Raw genomic sequence first — 25,359 nt, forward strand, 5'->3', positions numbered from 1 at the left:
GTCCACAAGGGGAAACACACCGATTCGCCGAAAACCTGGGGCGCCCGACGGTTCACTGAACCTGGTCGTTTTGCAAGAACAACACCACGCGAGCATACCGCGACGATCCGAAAACAAAAACACGGCGCGGCTCCTTTTCAGGACAGCAAAGTTGTTTCGATGGAGGCTGCATGCTATACTATGTGAAAACACTCCCACACCTCACGCGCTGGCGGGCATAGTATACGCCTGTACCTGCCTGCACGCCCACATACTGGGTAAATATTCCGCGGCAACGCTGCCGGGGTAGATAAGACGTGCTCCCAAACAGCAGTAAAAGATTCGAAAACAAATAAACAGCCTCCAGTGTTTGTTCTTCCCCCGTATTCAAGGTGCAAAGTGCGCGAAGGCAAACGCCGACCGAGGGCTAAGACCTGCCGCACCCACAGAGATGTGTTCGCCAAACTTGCGCTCAGTAACGCAAGAGCGCTGCCCGTTCACGCGAAGGTCGCTGACGCGGTTCAACAGCCAACTGCTATGTACCGCACCTACGAACGACGTCAGAGGGGTGAGTAACATACATGCAGACCAGTGCATGCACACATGCCGGAGAGAGTGTTTCTCGGCCAACGCACCACGTCTGGACTGGATCATCCGGTGCGGCGACGTAGGCCTCGTCCGCGCGTGGCACAAATGCTCGCGGAACAAAACTGGGCACGATACCAGCAATAACATGTGCCGCGCCCGAAACGCGCCTCGCGTGGAATGCTATCAAACACGGCCACCAAAGCAAAGCGCGAGGCTTTTCTAAGGCGGTTCCCCTGTATTCCTTTAGTTCAAAGCAGACAACTTAACAACACTTCTGTTTGGGTTAGATGGTGCATAGCTTTTTTTTAATGAATTTAAGCGCTCAAGAACACGCCTGTGTGTTTCCTCTTTTTGTGTGCGTGTTCTTGTGCGCTTAAATTCATTAAAAAAAATGAGACAACCTTTTTAACGTCCCAGAGCGGCTCAGATTATGAAGGACACTGTAGTTAAGGACTCCGGATGATTTCATCAACTGGGGTTGTTCAACGTGCACAGACATCGCACAGTACACGGACCTCTAGCATTTCCCCTGCACAGAAAATGCGACCGCCGCGGTCGGGACCGAACCCGCGTCTTTCGGGTCAGCAGCCAACCAACCATAACCACTGAGCGACCGCGGCGGCTGCGCAGGAAGATCTGCAACCTCAGAGACAGACGGCAGTGTAGAAAGAAGAAGGAGCGAGGCTGCTGGAAACCCTACACTGCTAGTAACTACGAGGCCCCAATCAGATGGCGCCACGCACCACGGCGCGCGGGCAGGACGCAATGGGGCCACGCTAGAGACGGGCCGTTTCAAAAAAGAAGGGAGGTCAAACAAACAGGGGTACAAAGTGGCTGCCGCTGGCTCTGCGCAGACGGGCTCGCGACGCGGAACAAAGTGCGCCGAATCAAAGACACCGCGACATACGTCGGGACAACGCAGCGGCGTGGGGGACGGGATGCACCGAGAACGCCGGACGGAAGGAGAGGCCGAAGAGCGAAGCGGGACAGACAGAGCGGCTGTGGTGCGAACCGAGGTTCGCTCCACTCCATCACCGGGTCTCGGGGAAAAGCAGCGACCTGGCATCCTGGCGCCCCGACGAGCGCCGCACAGCTCGCAGCCGCTCTTCCGGCAACAAACTGTCGTAACTGGGACGGTATGAATGGCGCCTTCGGAGCAGCACATCACGAGTACGTGACCCTTTCCCCCCCCCCCCCCCCCTACCCTCAAGGCTCAAACTTCGAGCTGTGCCCAAAATAAGCGGCGGGGCACGGCTGGTTCGAGGCTATCTTGCTTGGTTCTGCGAGGGCTGAATTAGCGAAACATGTTTCTCGGCCCTTTTCAACTTTTCATTTCAGGCGAAGCGTTTGCTATTGCCTTTTCCCAGTAATCGCGCTGTCGGTCATAAAGTCCACCAAATGCCCCACCCAACATCCCCTGCCCTCCCAGCCAGCCAAGAAACAGAGGCGTGGACTCCACGTGAGAGCAGCAAGGGCCGCTTCTCAAACAAGAACGGGGGCCTACAAGTGAAGCTACCTCTCTTGATTGTACAGACCTCGCGAGTGCCGATACAGGTTCTCGAACCACACTGCAACCGCATAATACGGAACCCGTGATGTCCCCCCTGTGTCCGCGACTGAGCCATCCACATTAGTCACTGCGAATTGTGCTAACCGCAGGCATACGCAGCATCTCGACCTCGGAAGTCACAGTGTTCGCTCGAAAGTAAAGTGACTAGAGGCTGCACCGGCAGCCACAAGCAAGGCATGAGGTTTGGTTTGGTTTATGGGATTTAACGTCCCAAAGCGACTAAGGCTATGAGAGACGCCGTAGTGGAGGGCTCCGGAAATTTCGACCACCTGGGGTTCTTTAACGTGCACTGACATCGCACAGTACACGGGCCTCGAATTTCTCCTCCAAAGAAATTCAACCGCCGCGGCCGGGATCGAACCCGCGTCTTTCGGGACAGCAGCCGAGCACCATAGCCACTGAGCCACCGCGGCGGCCAAGGCATGAGGTGCGGGTCGCTTGTCCACAGGCACACACACTATGCGATAGGCCGCTACAACCAGGATCTGCCCCTCATCATCGCCATGTTACGTCTAGTGCGGGCAGAGGCCCTCCATCCACACTACACCTCGGATGGATGGACTGCAGACAGGAGTGTCCACTTTGAAACGCAGGAAATGTGCTGCTAGGGTGGTGCATTTGTGTTAGTGCATGGGCAGTACGGAACCCACCCCTAAACACACAATCTGGACTCCAGGCCATCAGGGTCTCCGAGAGAATGAGGCCGCACGCGCGGCTGCCCGAGCTCTTATTTCCTGCGTACCTCATGCCGACTCAGGTACCTCGGATGCGGGGCAACCCTTATTCTGCTTCTGTGAAATTCTGAAGTACTATAGGCATGAATATCAACACTACCCATCAGTTAACTAGCAGCACTCGTCATCCTGGTCACGGCACCAGTTAACTTGAAACACTGATCCTCCTCACGGCACCAGTTAAGTTTCTCCTCCGGGTGGTCGTCGGAACGGCCGGTTCGTCTATGATCGCACGTGGTTAGCAGTTCGAAGGGCACTTCGCGCCTTCGTCCACTTGTTTGGCGACACGTTGCCGGTTGGGGCAGCAACTCCAAACTTCTTGAGAACCAAAACTAGTTTATTCAAGACGAGACCAAAAATAAAGGCAACAGGAGAAAAAGGCGGTTAAGAGAAAGGCTGCCTAAAAGCGGCCGAGACAGACTCGGCGCGCTTCCTCTCCGCTCTTTGTTTGCAGCGGGTTTTCATGCCTTCGATAATTGGGCGGAGCTTTATTAAATCTGCTCTCGCCCAATTTCAACCAATTCTGCTGCACTGGCACTGTACATACAAGTGGGCGGAGCCCAGTGCTCACCAGAGCCCGACTCGGCGGAACGCGTACTTTTCCTGAAATATGCACTCTAACGAGGCGCCAGTAAAGTCCACCGCTTGGTCGTCGCCGACTCCACTGACCCCCACCCACTTGAAAGCTAATCTCCCTTCAATGAGAAACGGTCGTCGGCCCCTTGGTCCCCGACAAGGTTGTTCGTGCTCTTGCTCCCCAATACCAGCGGCCTTGGAGAGCGTCCGAAGAGCGCGACGCGGTGTCACCATTGTCAACCCCTCCAGACTTCAGACGGACACGGTAGGGGGAAGTTAGCTACTGGCGTCGTAGGCTTCTAGCTAAACACCATCCCCGGCAAAAGGGTCTGGGAAAGCAGACGAACGCGTGCTCCTGCTGTAATGAAACATCTCGACCCTATGGTCACGGGTTGGTGGGGTCACACTGTGGGGATGTGGCTGGCACCTGCCACATGGTGTGGGCCTACCAGCAGAACAGCCCTTTCCCCGAAATAACACCCTACCCGACAGGACTGGGAGGCGGCCCTACTCGGACCTCCAGGCCCAGCGGGCCTTGGTCCAGAGGCCAGGACGGCGGCTTCGATCTACCAACGGGGTCCTGGACTATAGGGACTCCGCCATGTAAGGAGGTTTCCCACTAGGGAAGCCCCGAACACCTGTGTGTGTGTGTGTGTGTGTGTGTGTGTGTGTGTGTGTGTGTGTGTGTGTGTTTCGAGCGTGCGTGCGAGCGTGCGAGCGCGCGCGCGCGAGTGTGTGTGCGTGTGTGTTTGCGTGCGTGCGTGCGTGCGTGCGTGCGAGCGTGACCCGGGCACAGAACGACCCCTGTCCCTAGTTCGGGAGGGAGCGCATGGATAACCCAGCATGAAATCACCCTCCACTACCGAAACGATCGACTCAAACACCCATCCCCGCACGAATCCCTCACCAAAGCAGAGCAGGCTGCCTGGAGGGCAACTTCAAACGGGCGCATTCCTAAATCCTAATATCGACTCCCTGATATATCCGGCGGAATACATTTCCCGCTGCACACTCTGCAGTCATTCTAAAGCAAACCTCAATCACATTATATTCGAGTGCCCGGAGGACCAACCATCTCTCAGCTTCCAAATCTGAAACCAAAGGCAGTGGAACACTGCGTTGTTCAGCCCTTACCCGAAGGTACAACTTCGGGTAGTGGTTTGGGCCCCGGGGGGTCGCCAAGAAGCATGGACATCAAGCCACCTAGCGCCGTCGAGAGGGCCCACGCGCCTGTCTAAACCTTATCCCTAAATCCTACCCATATCCTCTTTGCCACAGGAGTCCGTTCCTCCTCCGTTGTCTGTTACCTGATCTCCGCATCACATACATGCCTAGCCGTATATAGCACACATATTTCTTCTGTTATAGTGGCAGCTCTACATGTGGGACACTGTCCCGTCACCGTCGTACTAGGTCCAAGCAGAAAGCTCCCGCATTCGCCAAGGACCAACGAAAGCCCTTCCCACGTGGTCCACAGAACACGTGGGCAGGGCAGTGCACGTGGATGCTAAGTTCCCTGACCCACTCTGGTCTCTTCTTGCCTCTCGACGAGACGCCGATTGCCTTCCTGTCCACAGCTCGGTGCGCTGCGCTCGCACAGTATGCACCACACTGCGATGTCCGTAAGTGTCGGTGTCAGGCCACCGCAATGAGGGACATTAAAGTCGAAGCAAAAAGGATGCGGCCTCATGACTACCCAGTGCGTGCCACTGAGGCTGACCCAAAGGCGGCTTCAGCGTCAAAACCCCACAAAGCGTGCCGCACCATCTGAACTAAGCAGGCGTCGGAGGAAAGTGGAAGCCGCGGGTGCAGCGACGAAGGCGTTTCGCAACCAATTACGGGACAACCCGCTTGGCTGCAGTTAGCCAGTTACAGTAGGGTTATAGTTAGATGGTGTGTGGTTATGCAACGACCTCATGCCGCCATCACCATCGGCTCAACACTGCAGGCGTTCCCGACTGCGGATCTTCCATTCCAGCTGACGCTTAATTTCACACTTTTTTACTTATTCAACACTGTTACGTTTACACGCGTTCAACAACTGTATCGAAAGCAGGTGAAATTCACATAAACCGCTTGAGCAGGTTGTGGCACACAGCAGCTCAAAAGGTTCTTTAAATACACAGGTAACACGATGAACCACATAAGAAAGAGTCCTTTCAGGTATAGAAACTTGCGCAGATCTTCGGAAAGGGCGGCAGCACCGGTAGACACGACTGAACGTGCCGCGGTAGCGATCCTTCTCATCCCACCCCGCACACTTGACTGGGAGATTCCTCCCCCGCCAACACGTGCACCTTGCACACCGCTGTCGAATGTTTGGCTTCGCGCCGAGCGGATATACCGGGAGCACACGGAGAGGCGGAGAACGGGCGCTACAAAACGCAGGCGCATTCGACAGGGGACTCTCCGCGTTGCTAAAGTGAGACTGCACTCTTCCACATGCGTAGAGTGAACCGGCGATCGCTGTGACGAGGTCGGAAGCTCCGGCCGCCAACTGCGAAATAACCGCGCTACAAAACGGTGCGTAGGAAGAATGGAATCCGTTTAATACCCAGAGTCCGACGTTGCCTGAAGAATTAGCGACCTCGCAGCATGCGATCACACAATGTTTATGGCGTGCTGAATGAAAGCGGACAGAAGCAGAGAGCAAGACGGGAAGGAGCCGGCAAACTGCCCAATGATCGGCCGTGAATGGACGTAAGTGAAGCAGCGATGCAAAAGAGTGCGCGCAAGATCCAGAGGCGTTCGTCCAAGCAGCCGTATTTGATTTGATTTATTGAGGCTTAACGTCCCAAATCGACTCAGGCTATGAGGGACGCCGTAGTGAAGGGCTCCGGAAATTTCGATCACCTAGGGGTTCTTTCACGTGCACTGACATCGCACAGTACACGGGCCTCTGGAATTTCGCTTCCATCGAAATTCAGCCGCCGCGGACGGGATCGAACCCGCGCCTTTCGGGCCAGCAGCCGAACGCCGCAACCACTGAGCCACCGCGGCGAGTCAAGCAGCCGTATTGATTACACTGATTCCCGCACTCACTGACGGTCACCGCTCGCGAGCCCTTCTCTGCAGTGCTGCAGTGCAGGCGAGTCGGGCCAGACAGGTGTGTGTGTGCGCGCGCGCGCGAGATCCACTACAAGGGGCAGGCCTTGTGCCGGCTCCGACAGCGACCGCCGCTGAGTCCCGACAAGCGCCCCGACGCGGCGAGAAAAGGGGCGGACTCGGGAACGTTGCGGAACGAGGCACAAAGGACGCCGCCGCCGCCACGAAGAGGGCGAGGGGAAACCTGCGACGGCGCGGGGGGGGGGGGGGGAGGCATCAGTCGTGCGACGACACGACGAGCATGGGTCTGCGTCCCCCGCTCCGATGGTACGGCCAAGAAGCAAGGATTATCACGGGCCGCTCGAACAACCGGGGCTCGCCGCCGTACGCACCCGTACAAAGGAGCGGAAACACTTGCTCTCTCCGTTCCGAGGAACGGCCAGGTGTGGAAGGCGTCGCAGAGCCGAGGGGGGAAACATTGCGGAACTGCCAACTCGGCGCGGATCCCCACGCAATTGCCGGACGAAAGGTAAATCACCGCTAAGAACAAAGGAGGCACAACGACACGCTGTTGAGACTGCCGACGGCAGCGCCTCCCCGTGCTCCGAAGGGAGGGAGCGGGGACGCATTCGCGAGCGCGACAAACGCAACCCTCTGTTTTCGGCGCCCGGCCTGGCCGGATGAGAGCGGAAACAATCGCTGACTCAAGCGGTAAGGAGCGCTGCGCGCAGCAGGTGAACGCGGCCGGTTCACCGCGTGAATGATGGCGGCGCCGTTTTCGTCGGCGACGCGGCGCGGGCTGAAGACGCCACATGAGAATGCCTCTCTCCATTATCGCGCACATCTCACGGCTGCACGCCGCTCCGAGGTAACCTATAAGGCCATACTTATGTAAATATTCATTTGGTTTTCATTTCATTTGGTCGCCTGCCATTGTCGTCGCTGACATCATGGTGACCGTGGCAGACTCACCCCATGATACCACTTACTCGCATAATACATCCCGTGTCGATGTCGGATTGGCCAACCAACGCAGACAACGTGTTTGACACACCTGGCTAAATGTATTGGCACAAATTCCTTTGTGAAAAAAAATTAACGGGTGGTTAACAGCAGCGCCACAACCAGACCGGCCATGTCTGTGATTGGTCATGTACTTCCCCATATCTTGCTGCCATCGTCACAGTTGACGTCACGGTGAAACGTAATGAATCGCTAAAAATACAGCCTCCAAAAATCACTGGCAAGCAAAACCACCTGAGCATTCATTTCTGAGCATGCGTTTTCGAACATGAAAATCATCAGTTTTCCAGTGCATTCTAAGCACTAGTATACTGATGTAGCTGATTGAAGTGGTATTTTACCTGATACCTGCAAACTGCCCGATACTGTATGATAGCTAAAACTATTACATCACTCACCTCAGAGCTGAAGCACATCAACCCAGACTCTAGTTTCGATGAGTCAGCAACAAGAGAGGGTTTTTGCTTCAAGGTGCAAACGTTCCAGGTAGTAGAGGAATTGTTCAGGCGTGAACCCAGCAGGTTCTTGATTTTCCTTGATCCTTTGGTGAACCACTGACAGGAATTTGTCATTTGCTTCCTTGGCAGTTTTTGTGCTGTTACTTCTGTGCAAAAAATGTCAGACAACTTCCATGCCTGCACATCTTGCTTAGTGTTCGTATGTAGGCAGTACAAATCTCTTCAAACCATCGGTGGTATGGTCCGACAAACACAGTCCATCAGCGATCATCCTTCTTTCATCCGCTTGCAAGAGGCATCAATAGCTCTCCTTTACAGCATCTCAGGCTCTGACTTCAGTACTGTCTCGAGTGGTCCGGGTGAAAGCACTTTCCTGGTAGCAGAACATTCTTGGACATCCGAGATGCTTGGGGTTCCTCACATTCCCGGTGTCTGCCCATGCACAGGATTTTCAGTTGAAATCTTCTTCACAGACCAGAAGGAAGACGTGGTCCCAACTGTTCCAACTCATTCCACACATCGGCACAAGCTGGAACTCGCAGCACTAACAGGTAGACTAGAAGCAGCGAAAACAGGTGCTACACGACACCATTTGTGCGCCTTGGACAGCAATGTGTGCAAGGCAGTGTGCACCAACCGACAGCTCTCCGGGGGCAGTCACGGTGAAAGCCTAACACATCACTGCACCTGAAGTTTTCACGACAACAGCAGCACAGAAACCTGCACCTTTCTCTTTAGGAGGAAAACTTGCCACGAAGGCAATGTGATGATTCTCAAAATTCAAAATAGCCAAGTGTCATCGCACTCGGGCTTTAGTGGAGGCAGCAGCACTTAGCACTAGCCCAGTTATAACAGCAGCTACTGGCATTGAAATTTGGCCCGCTGTTCTTCCAAAAGGGAAAGTGGCAGGTTACTGTGCCTCAATTCACACAATCTACACTGCTGCAATAAAACAGAATGCCAAAGAAAATCGAAAGGCAAGAAAATGATACCCACGAACCTAGTCACCTCTGACTGGTATCACTAACAGTAGGCTAACATGCAGGCATAAGATTCACTTTTTTTTTTTTTGTACTGAGCCTCAGTAGCTTTTGAGCATGTGCCACAGAAAAAGATTTTCTGAAAGTTTTTACGGAGCAGCACAAAGCTGAATGAAAATGTATGAAAATTAAGCCAATAAAAGGGGGAGATTTACAGTTATCCACCTCCTCGGTGCAGCTCTGTTTCGTTCGCAATAAGCGTGTTCCAATGGCCCTTCAATTCTTTACTACGGATCCCTGCCAGAAAATTTCCACAAATTCAGTTTAAATAAAAAGGCGTTCCTAAAGCTGTTAATTACAACCCGCTTAATATCCGAGGCACTAAGAAAGAATTGTGCTGAGCTGTTGCTCGACGACATTTCTGACTGACCCCCAACTGTCCCAAGCTTCTATCGTCGCATGCTGGCAGGCTTCTCCGCCCGCTCGGGTGAAGTGCGCCAAAGCCCGCCCACAGAGCGCTCGCGCTCGAGAGAGAAGCGGGGAATGCGTATCTGGGCGCACAAAAAAATAAAAAGAACAAAGAACGCAGCCCGTGCCCCTCACCTTGACCTCGAGCATGTCGTGGCTCTGCTTGAGCTCGGTGCGCTCCTTCTCCAGTTTTTCCACCTTGGCCTTGAGCTGCTCCACTTCATCCTGCGCGGGGGAAAGCAGGCGGCACACACACACCAGTCACGTGACCGACGTCTGCGGGATGCCTCGACACGCAGGCCACATTTCCGATAGACAGCGCGTCGCACGGGTACGGCCTACACGCAACGATGCACGGAACAGCGTGCACACTGTTGCGATACTCGGCACACACAGCGGATCACACCAAAACTAGAGCATAAGAACGAGTCAGCACTCACAGGATCAGTCACAGAAAAGCGCGGCTTGTCATGGCTTGTCACGCAGATGTCGTCCGTGTCGTATACTGCGCGACGCTTTCAAAGTGTTCGTCTTGAAAAGCTTCAGTCGCAATGGAAACAAGACAGCTCACACTAATGCAGAATAGCCCCCCCCCCCCTCCATTCTTCCTCAGACACAAAAAAAAAAAAAATCACTGCTTTTCCGGATTCCCTGAAGCAGATAATCAACAACGACGTAAAATCATTAGGCAGTTTCAGTATAATGTAAAGAGACATACACAAAGGAATAAACAGTGCTGAATGCTAATGGAGACTGAGCTTTAGCGTACATTAGGCTAGCGTTCTGGTTGCCCGCTTCAGAGCAAGTTCATCATTGTTACTGTGTTTTTTAGTATGCTCGTGCCTACAAATGCCGCATGGGGCTTTCACTTTGCCTCATCACACCTCCGTCCACAGTGGCCGCCCCCTGGGTTCTCCCATGGTAGCCACCTCCCAGCCTCTCCCCTACGGTGGAGAGGGAGATTTCCCACTCTCAACTTTGCGACCTGCCAACCATGGCATCTTGCATGCGGAGCACATAGAGTAACTACAATGCCAGACTCCGATTTGTCTCCATGGAGGGGGGGGGGTGTAGCTTCTAATAGTAACGAATTAAAAAGTAACGGGAAGAAATGCCTGTGAGGCTTAAAGCCAACAATTACTCAACATTGAAAAACTGCCTGCCTGTAGGTTCATCCGCGTCGAATACATCGTCGGGGCTGTAACAGTGAAGTAGCTGAGGAGGAAGTTCACGGTCTCTCCATGAGGACACACAGTCTGTGATAAGGCAATTTCGGTGCAGCGAGACAGCAATCGCAACTATGTGATGTGTGACATGAATCGAGGCAAGGGAATGAAAAGTGCAGCGCATACAAGTTGGTATGATGTCGGCCTCGTTGTGTGGGTTGTGTCTCTTCTAAATAGTGACCCAAAAAAGTTGTCCTTAGTAACCGAGTGTCTCTTGCAACCACGTCTCTTGTATGTGATGTTGTTAACATGGTGAACATAGGAAGACCAACCAAACCACTTTCAAATGTCTCCTATAACTAAGTGCCTCTTGTAACCATGTCTGCTGTAACAAGATTTTACTGTATTTCTTTAGTCTGCCAACACTACTTCACGTTCATTCAAGTGGCAGCAATTTGTGACATCTATTCAAATGACTATCAAGGCCAATCTGTGTGTAAGTTAAACTGAATATGTTTCATTCCAACACGGCAATCTTTCCAGGGCAGCTGGCTGTGAGGTTGATTGTGCTGCAGTGTTAATTCGCATCGAGTCAAGTCGCAAAAACCGAACTTTCGGAATATGCACACGATCTTTTAGGGTGCCCGGCGATTCCTCAGCAAAGTGCCAAATAATGCAAAAGTTGGAACTGCATGTGCCCGAAAAACTGGCAGGTAAACTGTATTTCCACTAAATACCAAGGCTTGCCGTACCAAGAATAGTCATTACAGCATGCCTTGAACATGGCTCTACTCTAGTCACAGCTTCAGCTGCAACCTCTGTGCGTGTTTGCGTCAGTTTCTTTGTGATCGTCGGTTCGCCAACCACCATATTTGGAACGCTGGGTGCAGTGGCAGGTATCCAATACGCTGAGAGCGTGCTGACATTAAAATATATCTTTTTTTATCTATGATTTTGATTCTCTATCTAGGTAGCTGTCTAGAATTTACTAGGTTGACACCTGTCATGATTGGCAGGTTGTGGTGACGTCACCAGGTCTCGTGACCCCTCTCGACCAATCAGCGAATTTTGTCTCCGACATCGCCGGGGTATTGGTGTAAGGACAACTCTAATGGTATTGGTTTAAAAGCACAGAAATTAGCAGCCTGACAGGCAGTACCTGGCAGCTATAACAGAGATATTAGTTCAACCAATGCAAAGCAACAACCAGGATGGTCACCTCCGCATACAAGATTTAAAAAATTAGAATACAAGTTCTTGCACAACATTTATCATATCTGAACTCCCACGCAAAGCAAGAACACAAAATTGTGAGGACACTGTGGCAACTAAAGTGTTGAGAGACGAAAGCCGAGGACACTATGCCATGACGGCTTCTGGTGGATGCGACGCCACACCGTTCCCGTGACTATATCGTGTGGGGTCACATTCGTCCCCTGCGTTCGCTTTCCCGCAATGCACTAGTCCCCTGTGGTTAGCTTCCCCACAACGCACTCCTCTTAGTTGTGTTACTTTAACCAACAGGGGAGGGCGCTCACGTTGCAGTGACACCAGCACCACGGATAGCGTTTCGATGCGCGCGTGCGGGGGAGAGCCGCCCCTCTTTTGCTCGGGACCGGGGAAGCGCGTGGACGTTCGCGTGCAAGGCTCCGCTCTTCGCCGGCGGGCGATCTGGTGTGGAAACATGTTCCCCTCAGCTCGTCCCGTCCGGTCTCAGAGTTTTTCCCCTGCCCTACCGTGGCCGAACGTTTGCTCGTAACCATGCTGGTGAGTCAGACATCCTCGATTCCTCAGTGTATTTTGTTGCTAGCTGGTGTTATTGTTGTTGTAGCAATAAATGAATTGTTTATGTCAGCCAGTGTGTCGTTCCTTTGTTCCCGCAGAGCAAGGCCCGCTGTGGTCGGCGAGCGCTCGGTAGCGCTCGTGACGACGTGGTGGGGTCCGTGCGGTTTTGAATTGTCAGCCGCGGTTAACAGGGGAGAACGCATTTATCTCCCCTATTTTAAAACCCCATAATCGATACCCAAATTATACATCTTTCGGGGATCTTAAGTGTTAATTACGCTTAATGGCACATTTTTCCATCTAATTCGACACAAATTCGGCGTTTTTCCAACCATTCTGTGAAAATTTTCACTATGCCGTGACGACTTTCGGTGGGTGTGACATCACACCATACATGTGTCTATATCAACGTCCGCACTATTTCGACGCAATTTAGGCATTTTTGACTATAATTAATTAACTAATTATTCTACAGTCATCAAACGTGGCTTCTAGGTTAAGTTTTTTCTCCTCTATCTGGCGCAACCATTCATTTTCTCCAATCTTTTTTAATTTCCGATTTGACGCGAGTTAAACGCTGCCTAAGGTGTGACACCCTCTGCCAACGGACGACAGTATGGGCCATTAAAGGCTTTCCGCCTTAATACTTTTCTAGCCCCACTAGAAGTTCCAGCTCGTTAACCAGAGTTCACATGCTACCTCTCTGCAGTGGAAACGTTTAAATTCCGCGAAATATAAAACAAAGAATCCGCGAGACTGTGTGGGAGGCATCAAATAATGCTTCAAGATACACCTCGTGTTACATTGAGAACCAGGGTATGATTACAGCGTGAATTGTCTTACTTTTTTCAATCTCTTCAAAGCCGCTGAAGTGAGCTTCGCCACCAGGCTTGGGAACCACTAGAAGAGCCAACTCTTTACGGGCCTTGGGGCAAAGCGCGCGGTGTGCAAGTGTGCAAAGTGGGTGTGGATGTGTGCGAGGCTGCATGTGTTAAAATATCAGAGGCCTGGCTCTGTTCAGCTGCGGCACATGCATTTGCAGCGTTGCCTTTTCAGCTTCAACGTATCCTCTGTTTCTGTGTTTCAGCGCGTCATCTGCGTTCACCAGGGCGGGAGCCCTCGGCTATATGCCTCGTGTGAACAGTTTGAAATTGCATTATAGTCGTAATAATATTTGCTTTAAAATTCTTACAAGTAATCTTATAAGCCACTATCTCTGCTTAAATTTTTTGGGTACATTGTTAACTTACTAGTGCATTATATTTCTTCCTTGTATTTCTGTTATTGATCATTCTCGTTTTATTTTCATGCCGTTGTTTGTGAGACAATGTACAACTTGTATTAACGTTACTGTCTGCTGCTCTGATCATATTTTTGTTTTTCCCCTTTACACTTCAATGTTCAATTTTGCGTTTTGTATTTTTCTTGCAAAGACTCATGTGCTTTTATCTGTTTTGTTGTAGTTTCTTGAAGTTGTCGTTTATTTGTTTACTTTTGATTACATGCTTGTACCCCCCCCCCCCCCCTATGTAATACCCTTGAATTTAGGGCCCTTAGGGGTATTTTGTAAAAATAAATATTGTATTTTGTGTAAATAAAGTAAAATCAAACTCCTCCCTCATGTGGTACGCATTCATATAAAACAGAACAGTAATTTTTTTTCATACTGTCATTCCTACTGATGTGTCTAACAACAATATCAAAAAAGAAAATGTGACTGCCAACGTATTATTTTGCGAGAAATGCTTAAATCTGCGGTTTTTTTAGCGGAATCATGGGAAACTAGGGGCCTTAGCCATGAGCATAAAGCATGAGTGTTGAATTAACACAAGCTCATGCGTAAACCTAAACTGTATACACTATTAGTTTCTGGAGACTGTCTGCGATTCGAAATATCTCTATTCAGTATCAGTAAGCATTGCTGACATTTGCAGCAACTTAGTAGCATGCTTTGAATGCTCTGGCTTTTTATTTGTTACAAATCATACTTTCTGTACTCCTGTTCTAAGACACATTAATATCCTTGTGCCTTCATTAACATCCCACTCGTACAATAATGCCAGAAATCGTGCTGCAGGCAAATAAAAAAAGCCAATTTACATCGTACATTACGGGCTAACAATTATTAAGAGGGTTCAAAGGAGTAAAGATAAACACTAGAATCCTGTGCCAAGCTAGAGTGGTAGAGCAATTGTGTACTAAAAGCAAAATGTCAGTATTTCAAATTTGCTTTATTTGTGAAATAATTCAAACACTCTTGTACCATCAAAGTTGCATACTTTGAATGAATGGCATCACCCATCGATTCAAACACGAGTGGCAAACACAACACATTTCTAGTCCCCACGCGAAGCTATGTGCTATGCCAATGTGCACTGCGAGCAATGCACGATGCACTGCTGCTGAAAACCACGAAAGTCATGCAGGCCATGTGCCTGTCAGTCATCCAATGCCAGTAGACAAACTGTGAACTATAGAGAAATACTCGCCAATTGATGCAACACACTTGGCTGCCAAGCTGGAACAAAAAATTAAGATGCCTCCTCAATTCATTTCTCTGAACATTACAAAAGCCCCCAGCTGTGGCAGTCACATACTTTCATCATCATCATCATCATCATCAGCCTGACTACACCCACTGCAGGGCAAAGGCCTCTCCCACGCCTCTCCAATTAACCCTGTCCTTCTTTGCCAGCTGTGGCCACCGTATTCCCGCAAATTTCCTAATCTCATCCGCCCACCTAATTTTCTGCCACCCCCTGCTACGCTTGCCTTCTCTTGGAATCCACTCTGTTACCCTTAAGGACCAGCGGTTATCTTGCCTTTGCATTACATGCCCTGCCCAAGCCCACTTCTTCCTCTTGATTTCGACTAAGATGTCATTAACCCGCGTTTGTTCCCTCACCCACTCCGCCCGCTTCCAATCTCTTAACGTTACACCTATCATTTTCCTTTCCATAGCTCGCTGCGTTGTCCTTAACTTAACTCTTTCGCTACCGCGCCGTAGGCCATCGATCGCATATGATCGATTCAAATTGCCCGCGCAAAAAAGCTCTTTTTGGAGAGTCGTGGACGTGCTCCGCCATCTGGCTAGCGAGCTCAACAACTGCTCTTTCGATTGCAGCCTTGGTTTCAGTGTTTTGACATGAGGGGGCGCCGTGAAAAATAAAAATGTGAACGGCCGCAGCGGCGTCAGCCGGAGAAAATGGCGTCCGCGTCGCCGCGCGCTCCTCGAAAACGAAAGCTGACAACGAGTACGTCGGCCGGTTTCGGTTTCGTTTTTCGCGACGAAAGCAGCGGTTATTAGTCGGGGAACAATGTACAAACGTTGGATTTCGGTTTCGACAGCGAGACTTCGCCTCGGGAGCCTGGAACGTCAGCGCGTACTTGCATATAAGTTCTGTTTTCGTTCGCTGTGGGTTTTCTGCGGTTCATACGGTTTGTAATTGATGAGAGTGGTTTATTTTTGTGCTTCAGGTTCTTGACAACGTATGGCGAAGGCAGTTTGCCAAATGCTCAAGGTCGCGCCGCGTTTTTCAACCAAGACGACAGCTAGGTGTCCATATCGGCACATCGCTGCGGAGCGGCGCTCGGAGATTAGCTTGACTTCTCGACTATTTTTTTTATGCTCTTCACGGCGGAAATGATAAAGACCGTGTGCGGAAACACTAATAAGTATGCATGGATGAAGATTTGCAGCAAGTCCGGCGTGACGGCTCATGGGAAGACGTGAATCTGTTGGAGATGCTGATGTTCATTGGAATCATCATATACATTTGAATTGTTGACCTGCCGAGACATTATTTCTACTGAAATACCAGAATAATCTATTCTGGCCATCAAAAATCATTTCTCAAAATTGGTTTTTCGCTTTTTTTGTTTGTTTTTTTGCACGTAACGGACCCGGATGATTCAGTGGCGGCAGCATCTATTGGCAAGACTTTGAAAGTGTCCTGGCTTTCGAGCCACATCGCTAAAACTTATTTCATTGATTCTGATGTTTTAGAGCTCGCCTAAAATGCCAAATTTTATCAGCTGGCTATCAGGGAGCAGCTCATTCAAGAAATCTTCGGGTATGATGAGGGAAATAAGTCCACGCCCCCAATCCTCCCATAGAATCCATTCAACACCAACCGAAAAAAATTAAAAAAAGAAGAAACTGCAAGCTCGGCTATCAGAGAACAAGGGAGGAACAAAGATAAAACCTTATGTGAAGCACCTGTCAGTCTACCTCTGCTTCACATCTTCACCCCTAATTGCTCTTCACAGTGGCACTACAGTCATGACCCCTGACTTGACAGGCCATGGAAAGTGCAGTAAATTTTTCTCATAGCTGAAACTGTGAATAATAACAGCTATAAACATGTGCAACAGTTTGTATATTCCAGTTTTCCTCTAATCAAGTTCTGGCTTAGTGCAGCCGGTAATTTTTGTTTTTGCTATATACTTTTTTTGTGTTTTTAGCAAATTTCACAAATAAATGTTCATTTACTTTCGCACACACAACTCTTCTGTTTGTTTCATTCAGAAGTGTAACTAATAAGCTACAATTTCATGCATTGCAATATGTGCTGGGTGTATTAGTTCTTGTGAAAAAAAATTTTCTTTCCGTACACTCCAAATCGTCCATTTTTCTGCGGTAGCGAAAGAGTTAAGCTGAACCCTCTTTGTTAGCCTCCACGTTTCTGCCCCATAGGTGAGTACCGGTAAGACACAGCTGTTGTGTACTTTTCTCTTCAGGGATATTGGTAAGCTACCATTCATGATCTGAGAGAACCTGCCATATGCACCTGTACCCCATTCTTATTCTTCTAGTTATTTCCCTCTCATGATCCGGATCTGCGGTCACTACCTGCCCAAAGCAGACGTATTCCCTTACCACTGAGAGCGACTCCTCCCTACCAATTGGGGTCAAATTAATGAGCTTTTACCACAGACTTCTCGACATCTGGGGTGAACGGTGAGAGACCCACCCGGCTGAGGCGCAGCTCCTGTTCCGTCCGTTGAACGTTGAGCACGGGAGCAATCTTGACAAACAGGCGCCACCAGGGCCAGTCGCGGATTTCCAGGAACTTGCGGACGTTCCGCTGGATGCAGCAGATGGCCAGCTCTTGCACCTTGGGGGCAGAGGGGAGACCGAGGTTTCAGTCACAAGTGGCAACTAAGACTATGCACCGAGGGATTCCCAGCAGTGCACCAGAAGTGGTTCATGCCAAACGCTACTACCATATTTTTCGGTGTATAAGACGCACCCTTGTATAAGACGCACCAGCCGTATATGCAGGCTGTCATTGAAGAAGTTGGTATATAAGATGCACCCAGGTATAAGACGCACCCCAATTTACCCAGTTAGGCTAGTGAGGCTTAATTAAACATGCTTGTGGGACCATCGTGCATCATACCTGTGAGAAGTTCTTAAGCAGCACTAAGTGATCGAAAAGGGCAACACTCACGCCATACCCACCCACATTTTAGCAAAAAAGAAAAAAAAAAGTACTCTCGTTATGTCCGTTGTAAAGCTCGAGGCTACGCACAGGAGGGGTGTAGAAAACAGCCCATTAGTGTGTCAACACTTCGCCGCGATTACAAGCAGAGTTCAGCGGAAAGGGAACAAAGGAAGGAATGCGGCACGGGACGACTGAGACATCTGGCGGTCAAGGGCGCGGCTAACGCAACGGGGGGCTTCCACGAAGGGAGACGGGAAGGGGGCGGTCCCGCGATTCGGCGACAGGGACGCGCCATATGTAAGCTACCCCGTAGGAGCCGCCGTGCCGCCTGGTAAGAACAACTGATGAACGGCCGGACGAGGCGCCCGCCTGTCGGAGTGATGTCTGTGATGGTCGCGTGCGGCATGGTCGCGGGGGCCGGGAACAAAAGGGCGCACACTTAATGGGGTCCTGGTGGATGCTCCCGCAGCGGGAAAAGGGACACCGCGACACTTCGGGCGGCCGAGGGGTCTCGAAGACGTAAACAAGTCGTAAATTTAAGGATGTCACGGACAACCGCGGGACGGAATGCCAGCAGCTTAGCGGCAGCTGAGAACCCGGGGTTGCCAATACTTGGAAACGATGACCGCACGTGCTTGCAGAAACGGGCGATGCCGTGGGAACGACTCGGCGCACTTGCATTTGTTTTCGCTTGATTTCAGGAGGGGAGAGAGTTTGGACAACACTGCAGAAGTTGAGGGCGGGGCATGTAATCCCGTGTACCAATCGGGTTGTGCTCGCTTCCGGGAATGTGGTTTGATTTTAGTAACTCTTGATGCTCCTTTTTCAGTATATGTTTTAGGGAGAGGGTTACAGACATTCTCAAAGCTAGAGAGAGCGAGCTACAAGTATGGTAGCCAATGATGTAAAGAGTTAGCCGCGATTGGTTAGTGCTGGTTTTGTCGGGATTGGTCAGTGTTGATTGCGGGCCACGCCTCGCAGTGTTTAAAACCCGGGCACTGTAGCCCGAAAGGTCGTTCTTGGCTAGGGTTTGAGCTAATACCAAATCTCGGCTATGTATGCCGAGCTAGCCAGTTCCATGTTTTGTTTCATCCCACCTTGCTGTAAATATTGTATGTATATAAACTTCAGTTAACCTCTTGTCTTTTGATCAAGTATCGCTGTCTAAATTCTCTCAACACCGTCTCTGACCCGGGGCCCACCTTCTGGGCAATTGCACCAGTCTCCGTAAGAAGAACGAACCAGCCACATCATCGGCATTAACATAGAAGAGAGTTTTCACTGGCGCAGTCGACAGGATCCGGTGATAGCACAGGATCGAGACTGGAAGCAGGGAGAGACGACGTTCCTGCAACACGAACGCAGGAGGGAAGCGGCAGTCGAGATCAGAACAAGAGGGGAGCAGCAAGGGCAAGCAGCGGCGCGTCATCAGGACCGGCTGCAGAAATCAAGATCCTGATTCGGGGGAGCAGCAGCGTGTCATGAGGACCGGTTGCAGAAGATCCTGATTCGGGGTGAGCAGCAGCGCGTCACAAGGACCGGCTGCAGAAGATCTTGATTCGGGGTGAGCAGCAGCGCGTCACGAGGACCGGCTGCAGAAGATCTTGATTCGGGGTGAGCAGCAGCGCGTCACAAGGACCGGCTGCGGAAGACCCGGATTCGGGGGAGCAGCAGCGCGTCACAAGGACCGGCTGCAGAAGATTCCGATTCGGGGTGAGCAGCAGCGCGTCACAAGGACCGGCTGCAGAAGATTCCGATTCGGGGGAGCAGCGGCGCGTCACAAGGACCGGCTGCGGAAACCAATATCCTGATCAGCTACAAGGAGGCTGCGACAGCGGGAAGGCGGAAGGACAAGCAACGAAGGACGGGAGCCAGCAAGAAGCATCTCGTCATTAGGATCGTCCGAGCGGCTTTCTGCGAAGCCGGCCACACATCTGCGCCTACTGACGCAACCTGCCGCTGCTGCACTGCAAGTGCCGTGATGGACAGCCCTACAACGGAGTGAGTTTACCCAGTCTCATTCTAATTGCCTCGGGAGTGCTTGAGCCGCAGGGTTATTATTAACCAAGGCAAAATGGCAACATTGGGTTGGCGAAGTGGTTATGGCTGTGGGTATTGGGATGGCCATGAGCGAGCCGAAACGTCAGAGGCTGAGCGAGCCAGAGCAAAGGAGAGGAGTGACGCTTATATACGAGACCTGAAGCGTCAATTAGCTATAGCCGAAGAGAATCTCCGGCAGGAGAGGAAGAGAATTGAGGAGGAGGAGCGCTCACGGAGAGCGGCTAGAGCACTGACTGAGACGGCACAGTCGCCGTCGTACCGTATTGTATGGTGCGACGATCGAACGCTGATCGAGATAGCGAAGAAAGAGGATATCGGCAGCGGCATTCGGTCGGTTCCTTTTGAGAACCGCAAGGAGGAACCTCTGGTTCCTGCAGACAGTGAAGCGATCACTAGCGCCGAGGAGCCGCCCATTGAGCTGTCAGCCACGAGTGTTGACACAGAAAAGCAGGCCTTGGTTCCCGAGGTGGAGGCGAGCTCCACGGACATTCCAGGCAAAAATTCGTCTCGTGATGAAACTGCGCAGGCCAACTTTGGCGAGGCAGCCGAACATGTTAGTAGTGGTGCTAATGGCACTGATGAGCAGAACGGTATGAACGGCTCGGCCGGCCGGGTTGCCCAGCGCGACATTTTGTTGCCAGCTGAAGCGGCAGTATGTAAAGCAGGGTGTGGCGAGAGTGGCATGGCTCAGAAAGGATCCGTAGCACAGGCTGTAGCTTCCGAGAAGCCGGAAGAACAGCCGGGTAAGCCAGACTGTTCCGATCCGAGAAACTCGGATTCAGGTAACGCCGCAATGAGTTTGGCGGTCGATGAAAGGAGTCTGAGCAGTGACGACGCCGACGAATTCATCTCACTCCCTGAAGGAGGCGAAGATACACCGCCGCTGATAGGGTCGAAACGCGACCCATCCTGCAATCTCCTGGCGGGTCTCCGCAGCAGGTGGATCGCAAACCTAGAGGGCAGTTACGCTGAATTGGTTGAGCTGGCCATGGCACATTCAAGAGGGCCCTCTAGGCACAGGCACTTAGGGCCTTGTGCGGAGGCTTGTGCACCGTATGCGCACAAGGTCCGCAGCTCCGCTGCGGAAGGAGCTGAGCGATACAACCGGGGAGCAGCACGAATGAGAGAATGGTGCACACTGCAGCACGTGACTTTTCTGAGACCAGATAAAATTTTCGATCCTGGTGGCTAGCGACGAATGCCTATGTCCACAGCCTTAACCCACTCTGTCACTGCCAGGTGGCGGTACGCGCAAAAATGCCTTGCGGCTGGAGCACACGATGGGGCAGTGGGTGAGATTGGGGAAACATGAACAGTTTACAGCCAAGAGACTGAAACTATGTGCATGGACGTGCTGCATGCCTGTTGCGTCAGTGCTTGTTTTGACACCAGCTTTTATTTTGTTGTGTGTGTGTTTCTCTGAATGTCCTGTACGCGAATGGTCGTAACGTGTGTTGTTGTGCATGCTATTTTACGCTCGGTAAAGTGGTCGCCAGCACCTGACTACGGTCAAGACGCTTTTATTTCATAGCGCGTAGCATCTCCTTAGCGTAGCATCTCCCTTAGTTTGGGTCTAATTCACGCAGGGGTACGGAACCCTTTCGTGAATCTTAGGAAGGGCGTGTAAAGCTCGAGGCTACGCACAGGAGGGGTGTAGAAAACAGCCCATTAGTGTGTCAACACTTCGCCGCGATTACAAGCAGAGTTCAGCGGAAAGGGAACAAAGGAAGGAATGCGGCACGGGACGACTGAGACATCTGGCGGTCAAGGGCGCGGCTAACGCAACGGGGGGCTTCCACGAAGGGAGACGGGAAGGGGGCGGTCCCGCGATTCGGCGACAGGGACGCGCCATATGTAAGCTACCCCGTAGGAGCCGCCGTGCCGCCTGGTAAGAACAACTGATGAACGGCCGGACGAGGCGCCCGCCCGTCGGAGTGATGTCTGTGATGGTCGCGTGCGGCATGGTCGCGGGGGCCGGGAACAAAAGGGCGCACACTTAATGGGGTCCTGGTGGATGCTCCCGCAGCGGGAAAAGGGACACCGCGACACTTCGGGCGGCCGAGGGGTCTCGAAGACGTAAACAAGTCGTAAATTTAAGGATGTCACGGACAACCGCGGGACGGAATGCCAGCAGCTTAGCGGCAGCTGAGAACCCGGGGTTGCCAATACTTGGAAACGATGACCGCACGTGCTTGCAGAAACGGGCGATGCCGTGGGAACGACTCGGCGCACTTGCATTTGTTTTCGCTTGATTTCAGGAGGGGAGAGAGTTTGGACAACACTGCAGAAGTTGAGGGCGGGGCATGTAATCCCGTGTACCAATCGGGTTGTGCTCGCTTCCGGGAATGTGGTTTGATTTTAGTAACTCTTGATGCTCCTTTTTCAGTATATGTTTTAGGGAGAGGGTTACAGACATTCTCAAAGCTAGAGAGAGCGAGCTACAAGTATGGTAGCCAATGATGTAAAGAGTTAGCCGCGATTGGTTAGTGCTGGTTTTGTCGGGATTGGTCAGTGTTGATTGCGGGCCACGCCTCGCAGTGTTTAAAACCCGGGCACTGTAGCCCGAAAGGTCGTTCTTGGCTAGGGTTTGAGCTAATACCAAATCTCGGCTATGTATGCCGAGCTAGCCAGTTCCATGTTTTGTTTCATCCCACCTTGCTGTAAATATTGTATGTATATAAACTTCAGTTAACCTCTTGTCTTTTGATCAAGTATCGCTGTCTAAATTCTCTCAACACCGTCTCTGACCCGGGGCCCACCTTCTGGGCAATTGCACCAGTCTCCGTAAGAAGAACGAACCAGCCACATCATCGGCATTAACATAGAAGAGAGTTTTCACTGGCGCAGTCGACAGGATCCGGTGATAGCACAGGATCGAGACTGGAAGCAGGGAGAGACGACGTTCCTGCAACACGAACGCAGGAGGGAAGCGGCAGTCGAGATCAGAACAAGAGGGGAGCAGCAAGGGCAAGCAGCGGCGCGTCATCAGGACCGGCTGCAGAAATCAAGATCCTGATTCGGGGGAGCAGCAGCGTGTCATGAGGACCGGTTGCAGAAGATCCTGATTCGGGGTGAGCAGCAGCGCGTCACAAGGACCGGCTGCAGAAGATCTTGATTCGGGGTGAGCAGCAGCGCGTCACGAGGACCGGCTGCAGAAGATCTTGATTCGGGGTGAGCAGCAGCGCGTCACAAGGACCGGCTGCGGAAGACCCGGATTCGGGGGAGCAGCAGCGCGTCACAAGGACCGGCTGCAGAAGATTCCGATTCGGGGTGAGCAGCAGCGCGTCACAAGGACCGGCTGCAGAAGATTCCGATTCGGGGGAGCAGCGGCGCGTCACAAGGACCGGCTGCGGAAACCAATATCCTGATCAGCTACAAGGAGGCTGCGACAGCGGGAAGGCGGAAGGACAAGCAACGAAGGACGGGAGCCAGCAAGAAGCATCTCGTCATTAGGATCGTCCGAGCGGCTTTCTGCGAAGCCGGCCACACATCTGCGCCTACTGACGCAACCTGCCGCTGCTGCACTGCAAGTGCCGTGATGGACAGCCCTACAACGGAGTGAGTTTACCCAGTCTCATTCTAATTGCCTCGGGAGTGCTTGAGCCGCAGGGTTATTATTAACCAAGGCAAAATGGCAACATTGGGTTGGCGAAGTGGTTATGGCTGTGGGTATTGGGATGGCCATGAGCGAGCCGAAACGTCAGAGGCTGAGCGAGCCAGAGCAAAGGAGAGGAGTGACGCTTATATACGAGACCTGAAGCGTCAATTAGCTATAGCCGAAGAGAATCTCCGGCAGGAGAGGAAGAGAATTGAGGAGGAGGAGCGCTCACGGAGAGCGGCTAGAGCACTGACTGAGACGGCACAGTCGCCGTCGTACCGTATTGTATGGTGCGACGATCGAACGCTGATCGAGATAGCGAAGAAAGAGGATATCGGCAGCGGCATTCGGTCGGTTCCTTTTGAGAACCGCAAGGAGGAACCTCTGGTTCCTGCAGACAGTGAAGCGATCACTAGCGCCGAGGAGCCGCCCATTGAGCTGTCAGCCACGAGTGTTGACACAGAAAAGCAGGCCTTGGTTCCCGAGGTGGAGGCGAGCTCCACGGACATTCCAGGCAAAAATTCGTCTCGTGATGAAACTGCGCAGGCCAACTTTGGCGAGGCAGCCGAACATGTTAGTAGTGGTGCTAATGGCACTGATGAGCAGAACGGTATGAACGGCTCGGCCGGCCGGGTTGCCCAGCGCGACATTTTGTTGCCAGCTGAAGCGGCAGTATGTAAAGCAGGGTGTGGCGAGAGTGGCATGGCTCAGAAAGGATCCGTAGCACAGGCTGTAGCTTCCGAGAAGCCGGAAGAACAGCCGGGTAAGCCAGACTGTTCCGATCCGAGAAACTCGGATTCAGGTAACGCCGCAATGAGTTTGGCGGTCGATGAAAGGAGTCTGAGCAGTGACGACGCCGACGAATTCATCTCACTCCCTGAAGGAGGCGAAGATACACCGCCGCTGATAGGGTCGAAACGCGACCCATCCTGCAATCTCCTGGCGGGTCTCCGCAGCAGGTGGATCGCAAACCTAGAGGGCAGTTACGCTGAATTGGTTGAGCTGGCCATGGCACATTCAAGAGGGCCCTCTAGGCACAGGCACTTAGGGCCTTGTGCGGAGGCTTGTGCACCGTATGCGCACAAGGTCCGCAGCTCCGCTGCGGAAGGAGCTGAGCGATACAACCGGGGAGCAGCACGAATGAGAGAATGGTGCACACTGCAGCACGTGACTTTTCTGAGACCAGATAAAATTTTCGATCCTGGTGGCTAGCGACGAATGCCTATGTCCACAGCCTTAACCCACTCTGTCACTGCCAGGTGGCGGTACGCGCAAAAATGCCTTGCGGCTGGAGCACACGATGGGGCAGTGGGTGAGATTGGGGAAACATGAACAGTTTACAGCCAAGAGACTGAAACTATGTGCATGGACGTGCTGCATGCCTGTTGCGTCAGTGCTTGTTTTGACACCAGCTTTTATTTTGTTGTGTGTGTGTTTCTCTGAATGTCCTGTACGCGAATGGTCGTAACGTGTGTTGTTGTGCATGCTATTTTACGCTCGGTAAAGTGGTCGCCAGCACCTGACTACGGTCAAGACGCTTTTATTTCATAGCGCGTAGCATCTCCTTAGCGTAGCATCTCCCTTAGTTTGGGTCTAATTCACGCAGGGGTACGGAACCCTTTCGTGAATCTTAGGAAGGGCGTGTAAAGCTCGAGGCTACGCACAGGAGGGGTGTAGAAAACAGCCCATTAGTGTGTCAACACTTCGCCGCGATTACAAGCAGAGTTCAGCGGAAAGGGAACAAAGGAAGGAATGCGGCACGGGACGACTGAGACATCTGGCGGTCAAGGGCGCGGCTAACGCAACGGGGGGCTTCCACGAAGGGAGACGGGAAGGGGGCGGTCCCGCGATTCGGCGACAGGGACGCGCCATATGTAAGCT

At 52.0% G+C, this 25,359-nt stretch overlaps 1 protein-coding gene across 2 annotated transcripts in view; it reads right to left on the reverse strand.

The window, feature by feature from the left end:
* Positions 1-25,359, reverse strand: part of LOC149361089 (unconventional myosin-XVIIIa-like) — a 248,542-nt gene that overhangs the window by 100,235 nt on the left and 122,948 nt on the right. For both annotated transcript variants that reach the window (XM_089572586.1, XM_089572585.1), the window contains exons 19-20: positions 17,346-17,489; positions 9,557-9,646 (exon numbers count right to left, since the gene is read on the reverse strand). In XM_089572586.1, the coding sequence (XP_089428712.1) occupies positions 9,557-9,646; positions 17,346-17,489 (234 nt within the window). The remainder of the gene's footprint in view (positions 1-9,556; positions 9,647-17,345; positions 17,490-25,359) is intronic.

This window comes from Amblyomma mixtum, chromosome 2 (assembly GCF_055824585.1).
Source record: "Amblyomma mixtum isolate Tamu chromosome 2, ASM5582458v1, whole genome shotgun sequence".
NCBI lineage: Eukaryota > Metazoa > Arthropoda > Arachnida > Ixodida > Ixodidae > Amblyomma > Amblyomma mixtum.